General features: G+C 44.1%; 1 protein-coding gene across 3 annotated transcripts in view; it reads right to left on the bottom strand.

The window, feature by feature from the left end:
- Positions 1–596: 596 nt before the first annotated feature.
- Positions 597–22,345, bottom strand: part of ARHGAP25 (Rho GTPase activating protein 25) — an 83,965-nt gene continuing 62,216 nt past the window's right edge. For all 3 annotated transcript variants that reach the window (XM_057742803.1, XM_057742804.1, XM_057742805.1), the window contains 7 exons: positions 19,624–19,831; positions 12,299–12,431; positions 9,585–9,658; positions 7,954–8,075; positions 6,971–7,167; positions 3,753–4,276; positions 597–962 (listed from right to left, as the gene is read on the bottom strand). In XM_057742803.1, the coding sequence (XP_057598786.1) occupies positions 755–962; positions 3,753–4,276; positions 6,971–7,167; positions 7,954–8,075; positions 9,585–9,658; positions 12,299–12,431; positions 19,624–19,831 (1,466 nt within the window). In that variant the 3' untranslated portion in view covers positions 597–754. The remainder of the gene's footprint in view (positions 963–3,752; positions 4,277–6,970; positions 7,168–7,953; positions 8,076–9,584; positions 9,659–12,298; positions 12,432–19,623; positions 19,832–22,345) is intronic.

Here is a 22,345-nt window from a genome sequence, read left to right on the forward strand (position 1 = left end):
GCCCAGAGAGGGGTGCGCCTGTCCCCAGGCAGGGGAGACTTTTACTCTCACAAAGGTGTTGTGTGTATTGCCAATAGCCCTGCTTCTTTTTTTTTTTTTTTTCCTTTATTTGAATATAGTTTTCTAATTGCTTTTGCTTTCATAAATACAGTTTATTGCTTGTTTTGTCTTCGCCTAATACTAATTTTGAGTTTCCAGCCCTGGAGAGGGTGCATCATGGTGGGGGTGGCAGAATGGGGTCCTGGCTTTAGCAGGTGCAGCCCCTCAAACACAGCACACCATGGCGGAGAACTCAAAAGCTAAATATCATTTTTGACCCCTGTGTCTCAGAGACACCAGAGGGCGTCTGACCTGGTGAGTTGTTCCACACAGGAAACAAAGAACTAAGACCTCAGTCTAGCCTTCATTCGGGGAAGCCTGTTGCCTGGGTCCTGGGACGTGGTCTGCATCAAAGTCTTCATCGGACGCAGCCATCCAGCCATGAAAGGTGCCGTTTCACTCAGCCTGAGACTACGGTGGAATAATGCAGTCCTTTCAAATATAGCCCTGGGGCTCAGAGATGTCCACACAAGTCCCCACTCACCCTTATCCTCCTGCAAACTCCACTGATTTATTTACTGGGAAATGTGATGTTTCCCCACTAAATGTTGTCTCCGTCTTAGGGAGTAATGTTGCTTCCCAGTCACCAGCCGTCAGCGGGAAGGGGAGCAGTGCTGGGTCTCTGCAGGCTGTCTCTGTGGTGCTCCTGGGACCCTCAAGCATCGGTCTTGGGTTCCTTCATCGATTTGACAAATTCCTTGACATCCTCTTCCAGGGCCTTGTTCCTCTTCTCCACGTCCTCCCAGGAGCGCTCCACGTTGCGAAGGCTGATTTCCAAGGCTGAAGACTTCTTCTTCTCCTTCTCCAGTTCTTCACTGAGCCTTACCACCTTAGCCCATACGTCATAATTTTCCTTCTCAAGGCTATGAGGAAGGAAAGAAAAGAATGAAAGGACAGGGCGTGACCTCTAGACTTTCCCTCCAGCCTTGCCCACAACCCCCTCTGTCCATTTTACCTTCCACAGCACAAGACCCATCTCCAACCTGTACCCCCTAGTTATGTCCCATCACTGACAGGACGACTTCCCAGTAAAACTGAATTCCCAGAGCCTGTCTGATCCCCTCTTTCGTCATTTGTCGTCCATCTCGTGACATCTCTTGTTTTGTCTTTCATGTCTTTTTGTGTTTTGTATCTCCCACTACGCAATAAAGTCTTTGAATGAAGAGACTGCCTCTAATATTTACAGCCCTGCCTTGCATCTGTCCTGCTCAGTGGTAATGCTGATTGACTGTTAAACCCCATTCGGATTCCAGATTCCCAGCACCTGTGGACATGTCCGTGCCTTCTCATCTTGCTTCAGTGCAGAGCACAGGTCAGAGCCTTCTCTTATAAAGGCTTTTGGGGACCAAGATTTGGAGAAGTTGGAGGAGATGCCTCTTGGGAGCAATGGTCTTACCAGCCCTACCCTCACTTCTGAATCCCAGTCCAAGTGAAGGATCTGTTGGCTTCCTGAATTCCCAGGATTTTTACTGTTACTGGCTAAAATCCTAGTCTGGTTCCAGGTCGCCGTCTGTCCCTCTCCAGGCTGTACTGAATTAACCCTTGGGAATGAGAGTATATATGACATTTTTAAGCCAAAGGAGGGAATTTCAGGCCTGTGAGGAGACTGTGATTGGAAAGTGGCTTCAGAATTTCATTCTGTAGGATGCTGCCTCCCTGCTACCCAATGGCCTGCTCATTTTTACACGGAGACTTGAGCTCCTGTTTGAGCCCACCCCCGGCTTCTATCTTCAAGGGCCTTGGTCCATTCTGCACATAATGGCCCCTCTTCAGAGCCTTGCTTACCCCTGTCTATTTCCTCTTAAAGCCAAGTTAGTCTCCTTCCTCCACAATTCCACCCATGACAAATTTAGTTTTCTTCTCTGAGTTCTCCACATCCCTCTTGCTTTGGGGGGGAACCTCACAAGAGACAGCAAGCTAGATCTTGATCACAGACTCCAGTGGAGAGCTAGAATCTGAGTGGGCTTGGGAGGCTGGCTGACCCGGGTTCAAATCCCAGCCCCACCAATGATTAGTTGTGCAACCTTTTTATACTTCCGAAATTCCCATTTCTTCTGTAAAATGGGGATACTCTCTATCACACAGAATGACTCAGGGGATTATATGAGGTGTGTCTGAAGCATGAAGCTTAGAGCAGGCACTGCAAATGGTTAATTCTCCTTCCTCTCCCAAGGATGGAATGAGAGGTCCACCTGACAATGGATTCAGAAGAATCTGTGTTGCCTTCAAGAGGAGGGGTCACCTCACTGGCAGCCAGTTCTTCCCCACTCTGTCAATGACACCCGTGCTAGATACTGGGCGTCTTCTCTGGGGCTGCCTTGGTCATTGCCAAGGTGTCGTCCAGGACTTGGAGTCCACAAATGATTGATTTCAGGTTCTTAGACAAAGGACCTATGGGTTGTTCTGGATGGGCAGCCTTCTGTAGGGAACAAAGGATCAGGCTCACCAAAGTCTTGCTTTCATGTACCTGAGTCTCCATGGACTGAAGAGTACCCATCATTTGAAAACTCCACTAGGTTCACATTTCACTACCTTTTGATTAGTGTGACTATCTGGACAAATCTGGATTGAGGTTTCCTCTCAGGGAAAATTAGTGGTGTGAAAAAAGTTTTAAGAAAACAGTTTATCTCCTCAAGCGAGCAAATCATATCCGAGCATTTTAGGGATATGTGTGAAATGGTGGCAACGGCCTTGTCATCGGCCTTGCTTCTGTTTGCCCCCTGCAGTCTGAGCTCGTGGGGAGTCAGTGATCTTGATACAGCGAAGCCTCCATCGGGTCAGGGGTGCCCAGAAGCTCTGCCTCACTTAGGCTTTCAGGTGGCTGGCCAGGCCCCTGCACTCTCCGCCCTTGCCCACCAGTCACTCCCCTGCTCCCACCAACCACCGCTCTTCCTGTGCATGGACACGCTAGACCCCTCCCTTCCTCTGGCCTCTGTGCTTTGGTTCTCTCTGCCTGGCTGGCTCTCCGCAATCGTCACCCCCACCCCCTCCCAAGTGGACCTTGCTCGTTCCCTCCTCTTCTTCAAGCCTTCAGTGGAATGTCACCTTCTCACGGAGGCCTTCCCCAACCACCTTATGTAACCCTGGAACCCTCCTCGTGAGCCCCCCAACCTCCTGCCCTGCTTGATTTATCTCCCGAGCACGTTCCACCATCTGACAGAGCATACGTTTTAATTACCTATTTGTATGGTCTGCCTGTCTCCGCTAGAAGGAAAGCTCTATGAGCAAAGAGGCTTTTGTGTGTTTCTTTCAGTGCTATTCTCCAACAGCTGGGATGGTGCCTGACATATATTAGGTGTTCAGTAAATCTCTGCAGAGTTGATGGATGACATTCGTTTCAAAAAGTTTAAAAATTTCTCTGAATTCATTAAGACATGTTGATGCTTACACAGCCACTGTTTGGAAACAGTGGATTAAGCTACTTAAGCTACACACTTAACTTTTCACGAATTTAATGTAAAGCTTAGAGTTTTCACTAATTTAGTCATCTCCTCAATGCCTTTGCCCTGTTCTTCATTAGGCCCAACTGCTAGAGATACTGTCTTCTAAAACTGAAGTTTTACAACATCACTTCTTCGGCAGAGGAGAACAATCCCTATTGCTTTTAAGATGGAAATCGAGTGGCTGCCCAGGCCCCTCTGGATGTGACTTACTTTTCAATCTGTTCCTCATACATTTGCTTCTGTGTTTCTATTTCCTTTCGCAGCTTCTGGACCATTCTCTGCAAAGATTCAAGCTCCTCTTCTCCAGAGTTCCTTTTCCCGGGCCCGGATTCAACGTTTGGGCTGGCAAGAGCATCTCTCTTGGAGTCACAGGCCTGGGATGATACTGTACCAGCTTCATTCCCAGGGGACCCCGGCTGCGTGGGGACATTATCATAGGTGGAAGTCCGCTGGGAGTCAAAAGGCTGCGACACACCTTGAGACATGGTTCTCCTGTGCCCTTCCCCTGCCTTCCCCTCCGAAGATGACCAGAACTCATTTTGAAAGATCTCTGCTTTGCAGCTGTTGGCCCCTTGCAAAGCTGACGTCAAGAAGCATTTCCGGTTAGGGAGCGTCTGAGTCCTTTTTCGTGATTGCAGCTTCCAGTCTCCGGGCTTCTCCCTGGTCGCTTTGTCTTCTAGGCACCCATCACTTGGCTGTTGTCCGGTGGGGCTGGTTGCGTCTGAGTCGCTGCCCTAGAGAAAAGTGGCCGTGGATGTTATATGGGTTTTTCCCACGTGTGTCATGTTCCCAAGACAAAGACGAGAGACTTGAAAGAAGATATCTCCTGGCCACACACCTATGAAACTCTTAATTAAAAGACCAGCTCTTAATTTGTCACATAGTTGATTATCTCCATGGCATTTTTTCAAAAGGGTATTATTGTACTTGAAGGAACTCATGCTCTAGACGTAAAGCGCTGACTAAAGTCAATTGTTTGTGGTAAGGGGCTCTAAACTAGGATTCTCTTATAATCTTAGAATGGGAGTGAGGCGGTGGTGGGGCTTTTCTAACTATGACCAAAATCCAGAAGCTATATAAAAATAATTTGATAAATTCAATCTACATGTGTTTCCATGACCCCCAAAATTAAAAATAAAACAAACTACCACATGCTAAATCAAAAAAGAAATGGCAAAAGTATTTGCAATGCACATCACAGACAACAAGCTACTCTCCGTAATGCATAAAGTTCATAAAAACTGAGACAAAAAAGGCTATTATAAACATGGGCAAAGAACAAGATCAGAGAGTTCATGGAGGAAAAATGCAACTGGCCCTTACACTTAAGAAAAATGTTTGAACACTCTTATAACAGGAAAAACTCGAAATGAAAATTACTGAAATAGTTAGTATCTCATCTATCAGATGGGCAATCCCCACAGATCTGACAACGCACTCTGCTGGTGAAACTATAGGGAAATAGGTTATTTCCTGCATTGCTGGTGGAAGTACAAAATGGCACAACCACTTTTAACAATTTTAATAAAAATTACATATTACAAATCTATTTACCCTCTGACTCAGCAATCCTACTTCTGGGGATTTATCCCAGAAATATATTTGCCTGAGCACAAAATGAAGCATGATCAAGTTTATTCACTGCATCCTGGTTTGTAGTACAAAGGAGTAAAAGAAACCTGTTCATCTATAGGAGTTGGCTGAGTAGATCATGGTACATGCACGGAGTAGAATGCCATACATCTGCCAAAAACATGAGGTTGCATGAGGTAGCTGTTTATGTGTTGACATAAAAAGGCCTCCAGGGTATAATGTTAAACAGAAAAATTCAAGATACAGAGTAACGTGTTTGTGTGTATGTGTGTGTATGCATATGTGTGTGTGTGCGTGTGTGTCTGTGTGTACAGGGAAAGAGTGCGCATGTTACAGTTTGTGTAAAAAGGGAGGCAGGTAACAATTTACACTCATATCTGCTTATATTTGCAAAAGGAACACTGGAAGGATAGAAAAGAAACCGATAAAGGCAAGGAAGAATAAGGTGGGTGAAGGCAGCAGAGGGAGCAGGATTTCTAAACATATTTCTTTTTCTTGTGTTTTGACTTTTTTGAATCATGCGTATATATTTTTAGATTAAGTTAAAAAGAAAAAAGAAAGAGAAAGCAAGAAAAAGATTGAGCCCTAAATGTAAAATCAGAAAATCAGGACTCAAGCTGTCTTCTGTTGCTTCCAGCTCATCACCTGTTCCAGCAACCCCACCTGGAGTTAGAAGGACCTGGGCCCTGAGGTGCAAACTAGATCTAAGTCCCACTCCCTACCATTCTACTGCTGTCACCTTGGGACAGCTGGTCAACCTCCCTGAGACTCAGCACCTCAGCTATAAAAAGTGGATGATGAATTCTGTACTACAAAGTAATGGTGAGGACTCCAGATGTGATCTCTTTAAGGTCCCCAGCACAGTTTCTGTCCATTGCTGCCCATACTGTTACAATAAATGCAGAAACCTGTCAGATGAGCACAACAATGGCTGCTCTCAAGGACTTCTAGGTTGATTTCATTATATGAAGTATAAACATTTCTAAATAGTAATTTGATTTTAGAGTATTAGTAAGATGCACTGTGTCCAGATAAGCATCACCCAAGAAAAATCACAACCACCATCACCTTTTTTTTTTCAATACTTTCTTAATCATCCTCAGGATTAACAGTAGACAACTGACATTACCTGGCCAACTGGAAATTTTAAATTCATTCCTTGGCCACACATAAAGAATCAAGCTACTATATAAAGTTCACATGTTGTTTTAAAAAATATTTGCCTCTATAAGTACGTAAAAATATTTGAGCTTTGTAAGGTATTGGCCTAAATAGTCTAAATTTCAGAGCCTGCAGAGTTTTTTGACATTGTGAACGTGAGCCCCAACCCTTCAGTACAAATGAGGGGGTTGACATTGCTGAGACAGCTTATCAGGGAATGAGAAATATTACACAAACACATCACATAGTCTGAGAAAGAAATCACGTTTCATGGCTTAGCAGGAAACCAGTTCTCTCTGGACTTTCACCCGGAATTTTCAACAACTCTCACTAAAACATTAACACTGTGGTGTATAACTTCCCCATCACACTTCCCTGGACTGAGTTTTGAAAGGGTTCCCTTTTAGAGTGGGTTTCAGGGAGGACTTCCATTGGTTAATCCCTGGGGGATAGGCACACATGTTACTAATCCCACTTCCAGGATACCACCAAAAACTAGATTCTGAAAGAGGCCAGGCTTTCATGATGCATGAAAATGTGTCTATACTAACTGTGCTCACTGCCATAGCACCACCCAGAACTCCCCAAATCGCCACCCCAGAACAGCTCTTACATGGAACGACCTGGACTGAAGGAAGAGTTGGATGAAAGGAGAAACGGTCTCTGCACCTTACCGTGTTACTGACACTGTCTGTCCTAGAAATTGGAGGGTCCTCCGTGGCATCCCAGCCCACAGAGCTTCGCGCCACTGGAGGCTTCTTGGGATCATTTTTTGGGGCAGGGGGTGACAAAGGTGCATCCTTGGACTTGGGAAAGAGGACTTCATGGTCCCTGATCATCATGGTCATCACTCTTTGGATCTGAGGAGTCCCTGAAAGAAAGAAGAAAGAGATTTGTAGTGCTGGACCATGGGCCAGAGGGCAGGCGGTCCTCAAGGGTCTCCACTTATGAGATATCTCTACGTTTAACTCTAAAACCATATGGCCCCAAAGGACCTCATTTGCTCCTCACAGGACCCTTCTTAATTGCTTGGGTAGGAGATTGTGGTGAAAGGGACGGGACAGAAGAAGGATACGGCAGTGGGGTGAAAGAGGGTTATTTTCAGCCGACAGTTCTCTGGATCAGTCTTTGATTTGGAAATAGGCAACGTGACAGGAAAGAAAATCAAGGCATCTTTCTCTCTTGATGTGGTCCTCAATATGACATCTGATTTCTTGTTGCACACACAGGCATATTGCCCCCCCCAAAACCATGGCAGACACCCATACTCTGTGTCAGGACTCTTGCTCACCGAGCCAAGACACTACCTCAGAAGTCTTTTCAGCACAGCTTTACAAGTAGCCTCTTTGGGACTTGTCTTATAAAATCACACTTGTTTTCTCTCTCTGGCTAAGGATGTTTAAAAGTACTGAAAGACTAAGAAACACTAGCTAACTGTTTTTGTGCTAGCCTATTGTACTGTGTGATGATTGGTAAATCTTTAACCTCTCTGCTCTGCTGTGACCTGGAAGATGAATTCCTGCCTGCTTATTTCACAGGCCTATTTTACAACTCAGACAAGATAAAGAACGGAAAATGCTTGGGAAATTGCAGAGCAATTTGGTAGTGACATCACTCATTACTTCCTCTACCCGTCTTCACCACGGGGCCAGCATACCTCTCATGATCACAGCAGGGTCTTCGACCTTCGACCTGATGAGATTCACACCAATCACAGTAGCCAGATTGTCCACGCTCATCTTGTTAACTGCACAGTTCAGTTGGATCTCGTGGAGGAACCTGTGGGCAGACAGGAAATCCCAGAGTAGGAAATAGGAAGTTGCCACAATGAAGCATTTCCAGGTGGGTTTCAGAGGTGGGTTTCAACGCTCTCCTTCTGGTCGCAGGAATGGGACCAGTCTGCTCTGACTACAAGAATTTAGCTTTGCCCTGAAAGATTCAAGATCAAGGAGGAGGAGAAACAAGCAGCCCAGCTGCTGATGGTGGCGTTGGAGCCAAGGATGGGTGAGGAGTCACATCGGCAGGAAGCACGGTCCAGTTTAGGGAGCTACGAGGAGACAAGAAGGACTAAAATGGGTGTTTGACTATCCCTGGTCCTGACTTTACTGGCTTCTCTCCCAGGCTCTCAGCACCCGTTGCAGCTGAGTCTCCAGAGAAGAAAACTTCATTGTCACAAGATCTCAGAAACGGGAATTCAGGGTGCCTCCTTGCTCTTATCCTCAGGTTACACCACCAAGCATCTCAAAGTCTCAGCAGGTGCTCAAAAACTAACACTGAATTTTTGCTGTAATCCCACCTATCTGAGGACTGAAGCTCTCAAATTCACTATTTTAAAAACCTGAGAAGATCAGAAGAATTTTCTAAATACTCTCCCTAAAACCCATTTTTAAATGAATAGGCTGAAGCAATATAAAATTCCCAATTCAGAGCAATTATCAAATGAGTGGTGGGGTGTCCAAATGAGGAAACATTATGGAATATTATGGAGTCACATATAATTCTATTTTGTGACATAGGAAAATGCTCACGATATGACATTTAGCCAAAGAAGCCTGTACGAATATATTTTTTATTGAAAATATGTTTCTAATTTGGCATAAAAATTTTCCCTGTATTTATATTGATGCATGTGATGATCTGTCAAAAAGACAAAAACATTCAGAAAGAAACACACTCAAATATTAATAGTGACTTTTGCTGGGTGAGGGGATTTGGGGTAATTTTTATTCATTTTATATTTTCCTGGTTTCCAAATCAAGCAAGTATCTCTTTTATCATCTGGAAATTACAAAAGCTTATTTTTTAAAAAATAAAGATAAATTTCGGGTACATCTGGCATAGAGATCCAGGTTCCCAATGCAGCCAAATCTGGGTCAATGCATAGAGATAGCACATAGGAGGTCCTCAGGAAGGGAACTAAGAAAGGTGGCCTGGAATGAATGTCTCTGGGGTGCTTAGTTATGGTCCAGAGTCAGGAAGCTGAGAGATAATTCTAGAAACATTATAAGGATTCTGGGTTCTAATGCTTATCCCAGGACTCCAGGCAGCACTGGGGCAGGCTTGAAGGAGGAAGCATGTTTCCTTTTTGTGCTGATTAGATTTTCAGGGGACTCTTTAAATTATCTTGGGGACACAGGAAACTACCTCAGTGCTATGTGAATAGAGTTGACCTGCCAGAGGTCTGGACCAGAATCTCTTGAGTTCACAGAGATACTCTTTCCTCCTCCAACTGGGGGCTTCTTTCTGATGTGGCTGAAAATTATGGAGCTGATACCAGGTGCCTCTCACCTGCAGATGTAGCTCAGGAGGCTATAGTTGTCTCGAGGAAGGATGGAGAGCTGCTTCATCAACTCCTGCTGAGCCTGGGAAGAGATTTTTAACATCAGTAAATGAGGTTGCTCACTTGCCAGCAGTGGGAACCTGGAACATAATCGGTGTATCTCTGCAGAAGCAACACTTTGGCAGTCACTCCTGTTCCCATAGTTGTGTGTGTTTTTTAAAACATTTCATTTTGAAATAGCTATAAATCCACAGGAAGTTGCAAAAATAGCCTGGAGCGGTTCGTTGTTTTTTGTACAGTATATTTTTTTATTCATCTGCAATTATGCCCTCCTCCCTGACTCAGAGCTATGCTAAGGCAAGAACTATTTGATAACCATACTCACAATAATTGTTTGCTTAATAAATGCTTGAGATGTTAACACTCCAATAAAGAACCAAATGCCCCCAAGTCACTTTAAAAGTATTGTGAGAAGGGGGATGTTTTTGAGAACTCAGATTTCAAGCAATGTGGTTTTGCTGGGACCTGCTAGGATGCAGGGTCAGGCTGACCAACCTGGAGGGCAGGTGAGAGGTCCGAAGATTATAGCTTCATGATGACACTGAATGTCAGAGACAGTCACACAAGGAATGCATGTGCCAGGAAGAGGAAGGACTGAGAACTTTCTTTGTTCTTTTCGCCTGCAGCACCTGGAGAGGCTGCGGTCACCGTCTGCAACATCATGATTGTGAAAGGGCACCAGTGCACGTGTGACACGCAGACCCTTCTCCAACCTGGGCAGCTAACTCCTCGAGGAGAAAATGCACCTATGGCCTTTTGGCCTGCATGCAGGGACTTGGTGCAGGCTCTCTGGATCTAGAATGCCCACTTCCTACCGATTCCCTCCTCTTCAGTTTAGTCAAGTGAATTCTTTGCAAAGGTTGCCATAGACACACCCTTCCCAGCGACTGCCCCTGCCACATTTCCACCTATGAGAGAGGCTGTGACCCCTTGCCCTGTCCAGACCTGTGTTACCATGGACTGAAACTCTCAAATATGTTGAGATGGAGAAAAGTTGGGAGAAGCAGATCTAAATTGAGGAAGTTCAGGGGTGGTAGTCTGATGGTCAGAACTGCATCCGTGGACCTCCTTTCCTTTCCCTGAAGCTGTGAGGCAAGATGTCACCGGAAATATTCATCTTTTCAGCCAACTTTTAAATCTTATCCCATAAAATTGTATTACTTTCACAAAGGTGAGCTGATAAGCCTGTGTAAATTAAGACTTTCCATATCCTCTTCTAACACCCCCAAATTCATAAATCATACACAAAATATCCTATATCAGATCATGCAACCTAATTTTTGTGTTGGAAAATAGCTACAAAGGCTATATTGTGTTAGTTGCAACCCTGTGCTCTTTCTTTCCTAATGCTAACATATAAAACTGCCTTATTTCTTGTACCAGAATCTCCTCAAATTGTGAGGCTCCTCCCTCTCAGTCAGGATGGAATTTCTCACAGCTGTACTTTCTGCCAGGGCTAGGGCACTATCTCTTCAATGATTTTAAAAAAATGTATGTGTGTGTGACAAATTCTGAAGTACAGCAGAGACTAAATCTCCCCTTGAATCAATAATTTTAAAATGTCACTCACTTATGACACACATCCCATGGTCCTCAAGACCACCCTAATATTATGAAATTTGTCTAAGTTTGTGCTGTCTAATACAACAGCAACTTGCCACATGTGACTATTTAAAATAAAATAAAATAAATAAAATAAAACAAAACAAAATTAGCTCCTCAGTTGTGCTAGCCACATTTCAAGTGGCTAGTGGCCACATACAGCTAGCAGTTACTACATTGAACAATGCAGCTACCTAACAGTTCCATCATTGTAGAAGGTTCTCTTGGTCTAAAGAAATAACTGCATCCCTTAGACGTCTGTGCACCACCTTGCCAAGAGAGCTTTTAACATAGTAGTGCTAAACACTAACTTCCCCAAAGTGGGCAATTAGACCCCTCTATTAACTGTGTAACACAAATGCATTCGTGGGCCATTTGGTTTTGCAAACCTTGGTTTAAAACTGTAATGGTTTTATTGTTGTCAGTCAGGTTTTATTGTTTTCTGTTGCTGGTTCGTTAGTTTATTTACATGACTCCAGTGTGGTGACTGTTGACTAGAAGGCCTTTAAGGAAACAATTTACATAAGGATCAAAACTCCTGCTGGTGAGGAGCTGTAAGATATTGCAGACAGGGATTGCAGACCCTACAGGCAGTTGCAGCTGAAAGGAACCAAGGAAGACTCCTGTCCTTCCTCTCCCTGGCACATGTGTTCCTTGTATACCCATGCCTGACACACATGGTCATCACAGAGCTAGAATATTCGGACCTCTCACTTGCCCTCCAGGTTGGTCAGTCTGTCTTTTTGTCTCAGCTGGTCTTAGCAAGGCTACATTGCTTGAAACCCTCCTCAGAAGCATCCTCTTCCTCTAACTAATTTTAGAGTGACTTGGTGTTATTTAAAGATAGTCTAATTCTTCGTTGGAGGGCAGCATCCCATAAAGACTGTCACCATGATTGGCTTCATTGGACTTTTGTTGCTGAGAGTTTCAGCTTGACAAAGTATCTCACCAAAAGTTACAGGGTCCACTCCTGACTCTCTGTTGCTTGCCTACCAGAATAATGTTCAGTTACTATCACCTTCTTCCAAAACAGGACAACTAACTCTATTGGGATACAAACCTTTGCCTCATCTGCATTCGTGAGCTGCCCACAGAGCAGGAACCCCTCATACTGGCTCCAGGGAACCACTGGCTCTGGGAGGTCTCGTAGGTAGAGCTTCAGCAGGGAAGCTACCGTGTGCACATCTGTATCTCTGCAAGAAAATAGACAATTCTCTTTGAAAACAAAACTCCAGAACTCTCCTCACCCCCCTCTTGGTGACCCACTGAATAAGATCCCAGCTTCCAAAAAAGAAATTTTGCAGAGGAGTGGAGTCTAATAAAGACGTATTGGACTAAAATATTTTTGTGACTCCCCCTTGTGGAATAATAACCTCAATACTTTTTATTCCTTCTACCTAACTGCCTCAAATACCAGTTTAAAGTCTTCTCTTCCATTAAACCTGTTAAACTATTCTAGACTTCATTTATTTCTTCATTCTCCAAGTCGCTTAATACAATTTAGGATTCTCTACTTAGACTACAGTTTTTCATGTGATAACTCTTTATAGCTAAGGCCCATTGATCTATTTAGTCTATAGGAGAGCTTAAAATAGGTCTGGGATTCATTCATACATTCACACAACCATTTATTCAACCAATGTGTTGAGAGAACCTACCAGGTGCAAGATACTATGTCAGGGACTTCCCTGGTGGCACAGTGGTTAAGAATCTGCCTGCCAATGCTGGGGACACAGGTTCGATCCCTGATCCAGGAAGATCCCATATGCTGTGGAGCAACTAAGCCCATGTGCCACAACTACTGAGCCCACACACCATAACTTCTGAAGCCCACATGCTCTAGGGCTCACATGCTACAACTACTGAGCCTGCATGCTGCAACTACTGAAGCCCGAGCACCTAGAGCCTGTGCTCTGCAACAAGAGAAGCCACTGCAATGAGAAGCCTGCACACAGCAATGAAGAGTAGCCCCTGCTCACCACAACTAGAGAAAGCCATGCATAGCAACGAAGACCCAACACAGCCAAAAATTAAAAAAAAAAAAATCACTCTTAAAAAAAGAGAAAAGATACTATGTCAGGCACTGGGATTTCAGCAGTGAACCTGTGGGATACACAGGATCCCTGTCCTCATGGATTGACAGAGCTGTGCAGACTCAAATGTTACCATGTCATTACAATACCATGTGGTTAGTGCAATGACAAGGAAGTTCCAAGACTTGGGACTACATGGAAATGTAGAAAAGGGACATCCAATGTAGAATTGAGGAGCCCTAGGGGACTCGTCAGACAAGATCTGAAGACTGATGAGGAATTACAGCATGGGGCAGGCAGCATATCTATCAGCCTGGAGAATGGAGATAAGACTGGGCAAACCATGGCCCAAGAGCCAGATCTGGCTCATTGCCTTTCTTTGTACAGTTTGTGAGCTGAGAATGGATTTTACATTTTTAAATGGTTGGGGGAAAACTCAACAGAAGAATATTTCATGGCATGTGAAAATCATATAAAATTTGAATTTCAGCATTCATAAATAAAGTGTTATAGGAACACAGACATGTTCGTTCATTTTTATATTGTCTTTGGCTGATTTGGAATATAAGAACAGAATTGAGTAGCTGCAGCAGAGACCGTCTGACCTGAAAAGCCTAAATATTTCATATGTGGTCCTTTAAGAAAAATCTGCTGACTCCTGGTTTATGGAGCTATTGCATTTATTCTGCAGCTCTATAAGAGAAAATGAGTCTGAATATACCATATACTTGAAGTTCATTAGTGAAAAAATTTGTTTATTTCATAACAAGAAAAACTAGTCATGCACCCCAATGTTCACAGCAATACTATTTACAATAGCCAAGACATGGAAGGGACCTAAATGTCCATCGGTGGATAAATGGATAAAGAAGATGTAGCGTATATATACACAATGGAATATTACTCATCCATAAAAAAGAGTGAAATAATGCCATTTGCAGCAACATGGATAGACCTAGAGATTATTATACTAAGTGAAGTAAGTCAGATAGAGAAAGATAAATATCACATGATATCACTTATTGTGGAATCTTTAAAAAATGATACAAGTGAACTTATTTACAAAACTGAAATAGACTCACAGACATAGAAAATGACTTATGGTTACCAAAGGGGAAAGGGGGAAGGAAGGATAAATTGGGAGTTTGGGATTAACAGATACACACTACTCTATGTAAAAGAGATAAACAACAAAGACCCACTGTACAGCACAGGGAACTAGAGTCAATGTTTTGTAATAGCCTACAACAGAAAAGAATCTGAAAAGGAATACATATATATATATGTGTATATATATATATACAGTAAAATCTTGGATTGCAAGTAACTTGTTCTGCGAGTGTTCTGCAAGACAAGCAAACATTTCTAATAAATTTTAACTTGATATACAAGCCATGTCTGGCAATGCGAGTAGTACGTGATGCCGAACGTCACATGATCACAGCTGAGCCAATGGAGCTGACCACTGACGAACTGATGGATCTGCGTTGTGAGCAACAGCAAGAGGTTATGGAGGAGATCTTGTCTGCAGAGGAGGAGAAAAACGCAGAGGAATCCCTCACTTCAAATGAGATTAGGGAGATGTGTAAAACGTGGGAAACAGCACCACCCAAATAAGGCTGTAGCAGTGGAGCAATGAATCTGTCTAACGACAATGCAATGTCACATTTTCGTGAAATATTCAAAAGGTGGTAAAGCAAGTGTCACTGGATAGGTTCCGTGTTAAAGTTGCACGAAAAGAAAAAGATTCCATTGAGCCAACAGATAGCGGTGATTCCGTTAGTGATAGTGAAAGTCGTCCTACACAATAACCCTCCTCTCTCTTGTCTCCCTCACATCAGCCATGAAGGTTTTAAAAGGTAAGTGCAGGTTAATTTGTTTATTTTTCTTTCTATTTTGTATTTTCTTTATTATTTTGTATTATATTACAGTATTGTAATCATTTTTATGTGAATATTTTTGGGTTGTGGAACGAATCATCTGAGTTTCCATTATTTCTTATGGGGAAATTCACTTTGATATACAAGTGCTTTGGATTACAAGCATGTTTCTGGAAAGAATTATGCTCGCAAACCAAGGTCTTACTGTATATATATATACACACACACATGTATAAATGAATCACTTTGCTATACACCCGAAACATTGTAAATCAACTATACTTCAATAAATTAAGAAAAAAAAAGGAAGAAAGAAAGAAAAAGGAAAACATATCTGTAAGAGACAGTTCCAGTAGTATTTTGAAAAGCTGTGATGCGGCAAGAGGTTCACCTGACCTGAGTGCCTCCTGGGCTACAGCAATGGAGAATATAGAAGCTCTGGGTGGGATTGCCTCCTGGAGGAGGGCAGGGAGGGGTGGATTTTGGTAGGAGGAGGGGAAGGCAGGGATTTGAGGCCTCAGAAATCAGAACATCAAGGCTTGACTGTGGAGCTCCCTATCTTGATGTTTCATGTAAATGTTTTCCTTTTTGTTTGTTTTTGACAGTCAGTGGTTGGAACTGTCTTCTGAAAAGGCTCCCGCCTTCCTAGCCTGTGAACTCTACCTCCAAGAGAGAACTTGAGCTGGCACAGAGCCCTGCCTCTGCTCCACTGCTGCCCTCAGGAAATCGGGGGTGGGGACCATTCACTTATGGCAGGGATTCTGGAAAAGCCTTTTCTGCTGAGTCACTGCCTAAAAATACCTTGGCAAAGCCCTCTCGTCAAAATACAGGAGAAGTTTCCCAGAAAATGGCAGGACAGCAACGAGCTCACACTTTACAGGAGTGGCATTCTCTAAGTCCTAAAATCTCCTTTGTCCCAAATCCCCTGCATCGCAGGCCACCCAGTGGACTTAAAGTCCAGGGTCTCCGGTTTGATTAAGCCCCTCCCTCACCCCACATCCTCTAATCCTACTCTGCAAATGTCCCAGGAATCTCCCTAAGCCCCGCCCCTCCTTGCCCTGCCCTATTCCAGAAGGCCATCATCTTTTGCCAGGATTCTGCCTCAGCCTCCATCTGGCCTCCTGGCTCCAGGACTCCATTCTCTGGTGCACTGTCCATCACCTGGCACAGCTGCCAGCACTCAAAACACACCCACAGAACAAATATGGAAAACAAAGGACTTGAAATGAGAAAAACAGTATAGATGATACGTCGAGAACTGAAAACTTTTGAAGAGAGACAACAATAAAAAAAAAAAAAAGATAAACTCTATAGATAGTTCAATCAGGAGGAACTAATAGCCAACATTAGAAAAGAGAAAGGGGTTGTAACCACAGATATAAGATTGATACTTCAAAATTATCATCAAAAAACACAATTAGCCATCTAAATCATCATAGAATATTGCAACCCACCAAAAGCTTCCCCATTCATTTTGCCAGGGGAAGATAATGCTTCTTGGCCTGGCTAAGTCCTCAGGCTTGTGCATTTTTTGTTTGTTTGTTTTCAGTGGAGTGTAGTTGCTTTACAATGCTCTGTTAGTTTCTGCTCTACAATGAAGTGAATCAGCTATATGTATACCTATACCCCCTCCCTCTTGGACCTGCCTCCCACCCCTACCCCCCGTGCCACCCATCTCGGTCATCACAGAGCACTGAGCTCAGCTCCCTCTGCTTGCTCCCCACTAGCTACCTATTTTATGCATGGTAGTGTATATATGTCAACCCTAATCTCCCAGTTCATCCCACCCTCCCTTCCCCACTCTGTGTCCACATGTCCATTCTCTACATCTGCGTCTCTATTCCTGCCCTGCAAATAGGATCATCTGTACCATTTTTCTAGATTCCACATATATGCGTTAATATACAATATTTGTTTTTCTCTTTCTGACTTACTTCACTTTGTATGACAGACTCTAGGTCCATCCACATCGCTATAAATGACCCAATTTTGTTCTTTTCTATGGCTGAGTAATATTCCATTGTATATATATGCCATCTCTTCTTTATCCATTCCTCTGTGGATGGACATTTAGGAGGCTTCCACGTCCTGGCTGCTGTGAATAGTGTTGCAGTGAACATTGGGGGGCATGTGTCTTTTTGAGCTATGGTTTATTGTCTTAGCCTGTGTCATTTTTGGGGGGAGAATTCCTAAGTCCAGCAGACCATGTCAAAAGCCCCCTGTTGAAATGAAAAAATGATGAAAAAAAAAGAAACAAAATGAAAAATAGATGAAAAATAGATGGTATTTTCATTTTTTTGGCACTTACAATGGAAACTATACAATTACGTCTTTAAATTTTTGGTTTAATTTCTGTGTCCCCATTGTAACAGAGCTGGCTCAGATGTCATGGTTATAGTCTAAATTTCCAGCACAATTATTCCTGAGTCTGCTTTTCCTCCAACCTAAAAGAGCATCCTTATATGATTTTTTTTTTAAATCAAAGACTAAGAGCAAGTCAGGAGACAGGTGGCTTCTGAGTTCAACGCCTGACCCATCAGAGATCTGCCAAGGCCCCTCAGGTGATCTGCTGACCCTTCCCTTGTAGCACTGACCTTATAATGTGACATGTCTCTCCTTTTCTCACAGAAATATAAGTATAATGGGACGTGTATTGTGTATTGGCAGTATCCAGCCCAGTAGAAACTCAACAAAGAGATTTTAACATTTCTATTTGTATGTATTTATATGTTTAATAAGGGCCAGAAACATCTGTACTACAATCTACCAAATAAGAGTGCCTTCGTTTTTCTTCATTCTGATGAGGCAATTTGGGGGATCTCATGGTGGAACTGCATACATAACTAATGGAGAGGATCTAGGTGAGTATCCACAGGGGTCACATGGACCCAAGAGTCGGCCCTGGGAGGACTGCGAAGAGCCCCAGGTGACCCTTCCTATTTCTGGATGTGTAAACTCTATTTCTCAGTTCTAGGGGGTGGAGCCATCATGACAAAGTGGGGTAACTCTCCTCCCTCCAGCCCCAAATGTTCCACAGGAATCAAAGACTCCGACTCCACCACCCAGGCTGACTTTACAGATGCGTAAGCTCAAGCCCTGGGCGGGTGTCTGGCAGTCCCCACAATCACCTCTAGTCCTCCCAGCTGACTGTTCTCACTGCTTTAGCAACAACCCATCTGTATCTTCTGATCAACGCAAAGCTCGTTAAAAATGTAAAAAGAAAAGTGAACATAAAGGTAGGGAGCTTGATTGAATAAGTGCCTCACAATGAAATGTGATTTATGGTCCTGCTGAAAGCTCTGTAAATTTGATGCCTGTAACCTGTTCTAGTTCCAGTAACATCTTCACCTGTTGCTTTCCTGTTAAAATACGGCACCTTCATAAATTAACCTATTGCACACCAAGGGCAGCAGAGACAGACATATGGTGATCCAAACTTAGACAGTGGCTGTGAGAACAGAGAGAAACAGATGGGTCTCAGTGATGCTTGCGAGGGAAAGTGGGCATCATTGGTGATTGGAGTGGGAGGTGAGGGAGAGGGAGGGTGAGACGGTCCACACAGCACCACACTTAGCTGTTCACAATTTTTCCAGGATCGGACCTAGTCCTCAATCGTAAACAAGCTCTTGGGGGATTTCAACCTTTGGAAACTGGAAGAGTTCAGGCCCATCCTAATAAATCTTGGTTTATGGGCTGCTGGTTTGGAAAGAACAATGGCTCTTTCTTGCCAGCAGGACAGGCGCGTGCAGGCAACTGGGGAAAATATTGCACAACAGACTGAAAGTACACAGTGTCGGGTAGGGGTTGTACAGCTGAGCAGGGCACAGAAGAAACCCTCGGCTGGGTGGCTGTAGCAGGAGGGGTGGGAGGGGGATGGTGCAAGAAACGTCATTGCACCTGAAATGCCCCAAACAGGACTGGGCAACCTCCACAGAGGAAATTGGGAGGACACCAAGATATGAGTGTGTACTCCCTCCCAAAGTGTTCAGAACCAAGTTCAGAGGTGCACAGGACTGTAGTCTCCCAAACAAACAAGAAGTCCTGGTCCTGGCCATTTCTGGAAAGCTGAGGAAGGCCACTGGAGCCCTTGGATATAGACATGGTGCCACCCCAAGTCTGTACAGCCACCTCAGCAATTCTCCATTCCTCATCCGCCCTGAAGCTTGCACCTTGAGCTAAGTCCCACCTTTCTCCCTTAGTCTGCACTTCCCCTCCCACCGTATCCTACACACCTCTTGACTGCCCTGCAAGGCTCTAGTTCTAGTTCACATCATCTCTAACATAGATGATCAGAACACTTCTCTAACTGTGCTCCAGGCTCCCAAATTCCGAGTTATGAACAAAACAAAAGGTTCTTTCTGTTGCAAGCCAGCACTTTTGGAAGCAGCTGTGTGAGTCCCATAGTTCAACTGGTAAAGAGAGGTCCTCTCAGGCAAGCAGGGCACAGGGGAGGCAAAGTGAGGATGGCGTACCTGTCAAAGGAGGGCCTCTCCCCTGCGTCAAAAGCATCTCTCAGCTGCTTCACCAGGTTGTCCTGCCCAGGCAGTCGGAAGATGCCCTCTTCGTTCAGGCCATGCTCCAGGATGAACTCGGCACACTTCTCCACTAGGATGGGCACCAGGTGGGGGCCAAATTTCTGCTCATAGGCCACGGTCTCATCCAAGCGCTGGCCGAACACCGCTGGGAAGAGGGAAAAAGCAGAGCCCGCCCATCACTCTGACTTCCCTTGGAAGAACTGATAGGTCAAAGTGTTTTGTCTATTCCTGGATTTTCTGCAATGATACTAAAATAAACACAGACGACAAATCACACGATATTTCCTGGGGCTATAAATTGGGGGCTGTCCCCTTGAAGCAGCCTGTCAGCCTTTTTCTGTTTGTTCACTTTATTGTATTTAAAATAACAGCTCACTTTTAATGAGCACTTGTTTTGTGCTAGGAATTGTGCTAAGTTTGTACACCTTTTCTCATTTAATCTTGACAGCAACCCCATGAGATGTTGGTATTGTTATACCCACCTTCCTGTGAAAGATACTGAGCCTTAGAGGCGCTAATGAACGTGCCAAGGTCAGGTGCCAGGACGCAGTATAGTCAGAATTCAAGCCCAGGCAGTAAATTCAAGAGAAGCAAGCAGGCTGTTTTGAATTCTGCTTGTGTCATATAGCATTAGAGCATAATAGCCTATCACATGGATGTCTTACACTGTAGTAAACCATTGCAGCATATTAAGTAATTTACATTGTTTACTAGACTCTACTGTTATGACCATTGCCACAGCGAACATGATAACTCACTTAGCAGAGTTCCTGGAATGTACGTGTATATAGTACCATGTATAATTTCTAATTAATTGCTTAATTGATTCATTAACATTTGGATGGATGAACATAGGCTTTTCCTTCTTTTGAACTATTTCCCTAGGGCCAATTCCCACATGTAGAATTACTAGGTTAAGTAATTTGAACATTTTAATGACTATGGTATGCAAATTGCTTTCCAAAAATATTTTTCCAAATTACACTGCCTCCAGCAAAGCATGTGTGCACCAGCTCCACCTGCCAGCACTTGGCTCTATAATTTCCCCACCCCAGCAGTGTAACAGGGTTAGTTTATAAATGAGGACACTGGTTGGCTACCCATTTCCCTACCAGGGCCCCATGCCCTTCATGTCCTGGAGGTTCAGAAGACAGTCATGGTTTCAGCTCTGTCCTGCCTGATTTCCCCTCTGTCATAATTAGGGCTCTATTACACTGACCACTCCAGTCGCTAAGACACTGTTCCCAAAGCCCCTTGGTTTTCCCCATGATTCTCTCTCTGGTTGGTCCCCTTTATCCAGTCTCTAATTAATGTGGATGCCCACATGTAAAGAGCTGCAACAATCTCTCTGGAATCCACCATGGCCTTCCCACTTCCCACCGCCCTAGGCCAGGCTGGACTCCTCTCTCATCTCCCCCTGCTGTGGTCTCCTCTCCTGTAATTGTGCAAAACCTCCCTGCTATTCACCTTTCTAAACAACTGGTCTACCTGAGCACATTTGCCCCCCGTTTTTAGCAGTCATCCATTTCTTCTCCAGTTGCCACAGCAACGTTTTTCAAATTACCCCTCAAAGCTCCAGGGGTTCCTCAGAGGCCCCTCCCTCCTCACCTCAGGTTCTGGAAGGTGAGGGCCTTTCGGAGGAGCTGAGCCCGTGGGACTCTCTCCTCCCTACTCCCAACCTGACCTGCTGGGCTCTTGTCTGTTTTACTTACAACATTCCAGCGAGACTGTTTGCTTAAATATTTCTGTGACTAAAATTTGAAAACCAGAGCCAGCATCCCTTCGGTTCACATTTGTACTGGCTCTTACTTACCTTTCTGACCTGACGTCCTCCCACACCCCCAAAGGCATCTGAACCTGATGCTCTCATAACCCACAGTGCTCGCCAGTTTACATGCCCTTGGGCAGTCTCCTCTAGCTGCCCAGTCTGTTCATCTCTCCCTTCCCTGTCTACTAAGATTCTTTGCCTTCCTTGGGCTGACTCAAATATCATCACCTCTACCAAGTCTTCCCTCACCTAGCCTGAGGGACTCCATCACCACTCTATGTTCCTGTACCCCTTCTGTAATATCCCAATCCCTTTCTCACTGTGCTATTGTCATTTGTATGTACTGTGCCCTCTGCAAGACCATAGGCTCCCTAACGTCAGGAATAGGCCGGGAGAGTCATCCGCCCTACCAGCTTCTACTTCTTCTCTTATCATTCACGTGATCTCTCAACCCATCTCAATCTGGATTCATCCTTATGTTTAGTACAGGGCCAAGGTAGACAGTCAAACAATTTTGCTGAATTACTTACCGAATTGTCTTCTTTAAGCAAGTGCTTTCCATGATTAAAGACAATTTGGGCATTTCTGTAGTTTAAACACTAGTAGTGACCGCATCAGTAAATGAATTCGGCTTCACACTAACATCTATTGAGTGCCCTGCAAGTGTCAGAGGCAGGCCATGTGGAATGGGCTATACAGACAAGGGACTGTAAGATGCGTTTCTCGCTTTCAATTAGCTTATTACCAAGTTATGAAAATGAAAGGACCCCATGCAAAATAATGGGAAACAATTGGAGGACGTCAGGAACTACATAGCATTAGGTTTCTATTTGTCTGTCAAAGGCGCTAGGGAGATATTTTTACCAAATTGGAAGGAAATGATTAAAATGA

Source organism: Hippopotamus amphibius, chromosome 7, assembly GCF_030028045.1.
Source record: "Hippopotamus amphibius kiboko isolate mHipAmp2 chromosome 7, mHipAmp2.hap2, whole genome shotgun sequence".
Lineage (NCBI taxonomy): Eukaryota > Metazoa > Chordata > Mammalia > Artiodactyla > Hippopotamidae > Hippopotamus > Hippopotamus amphibius.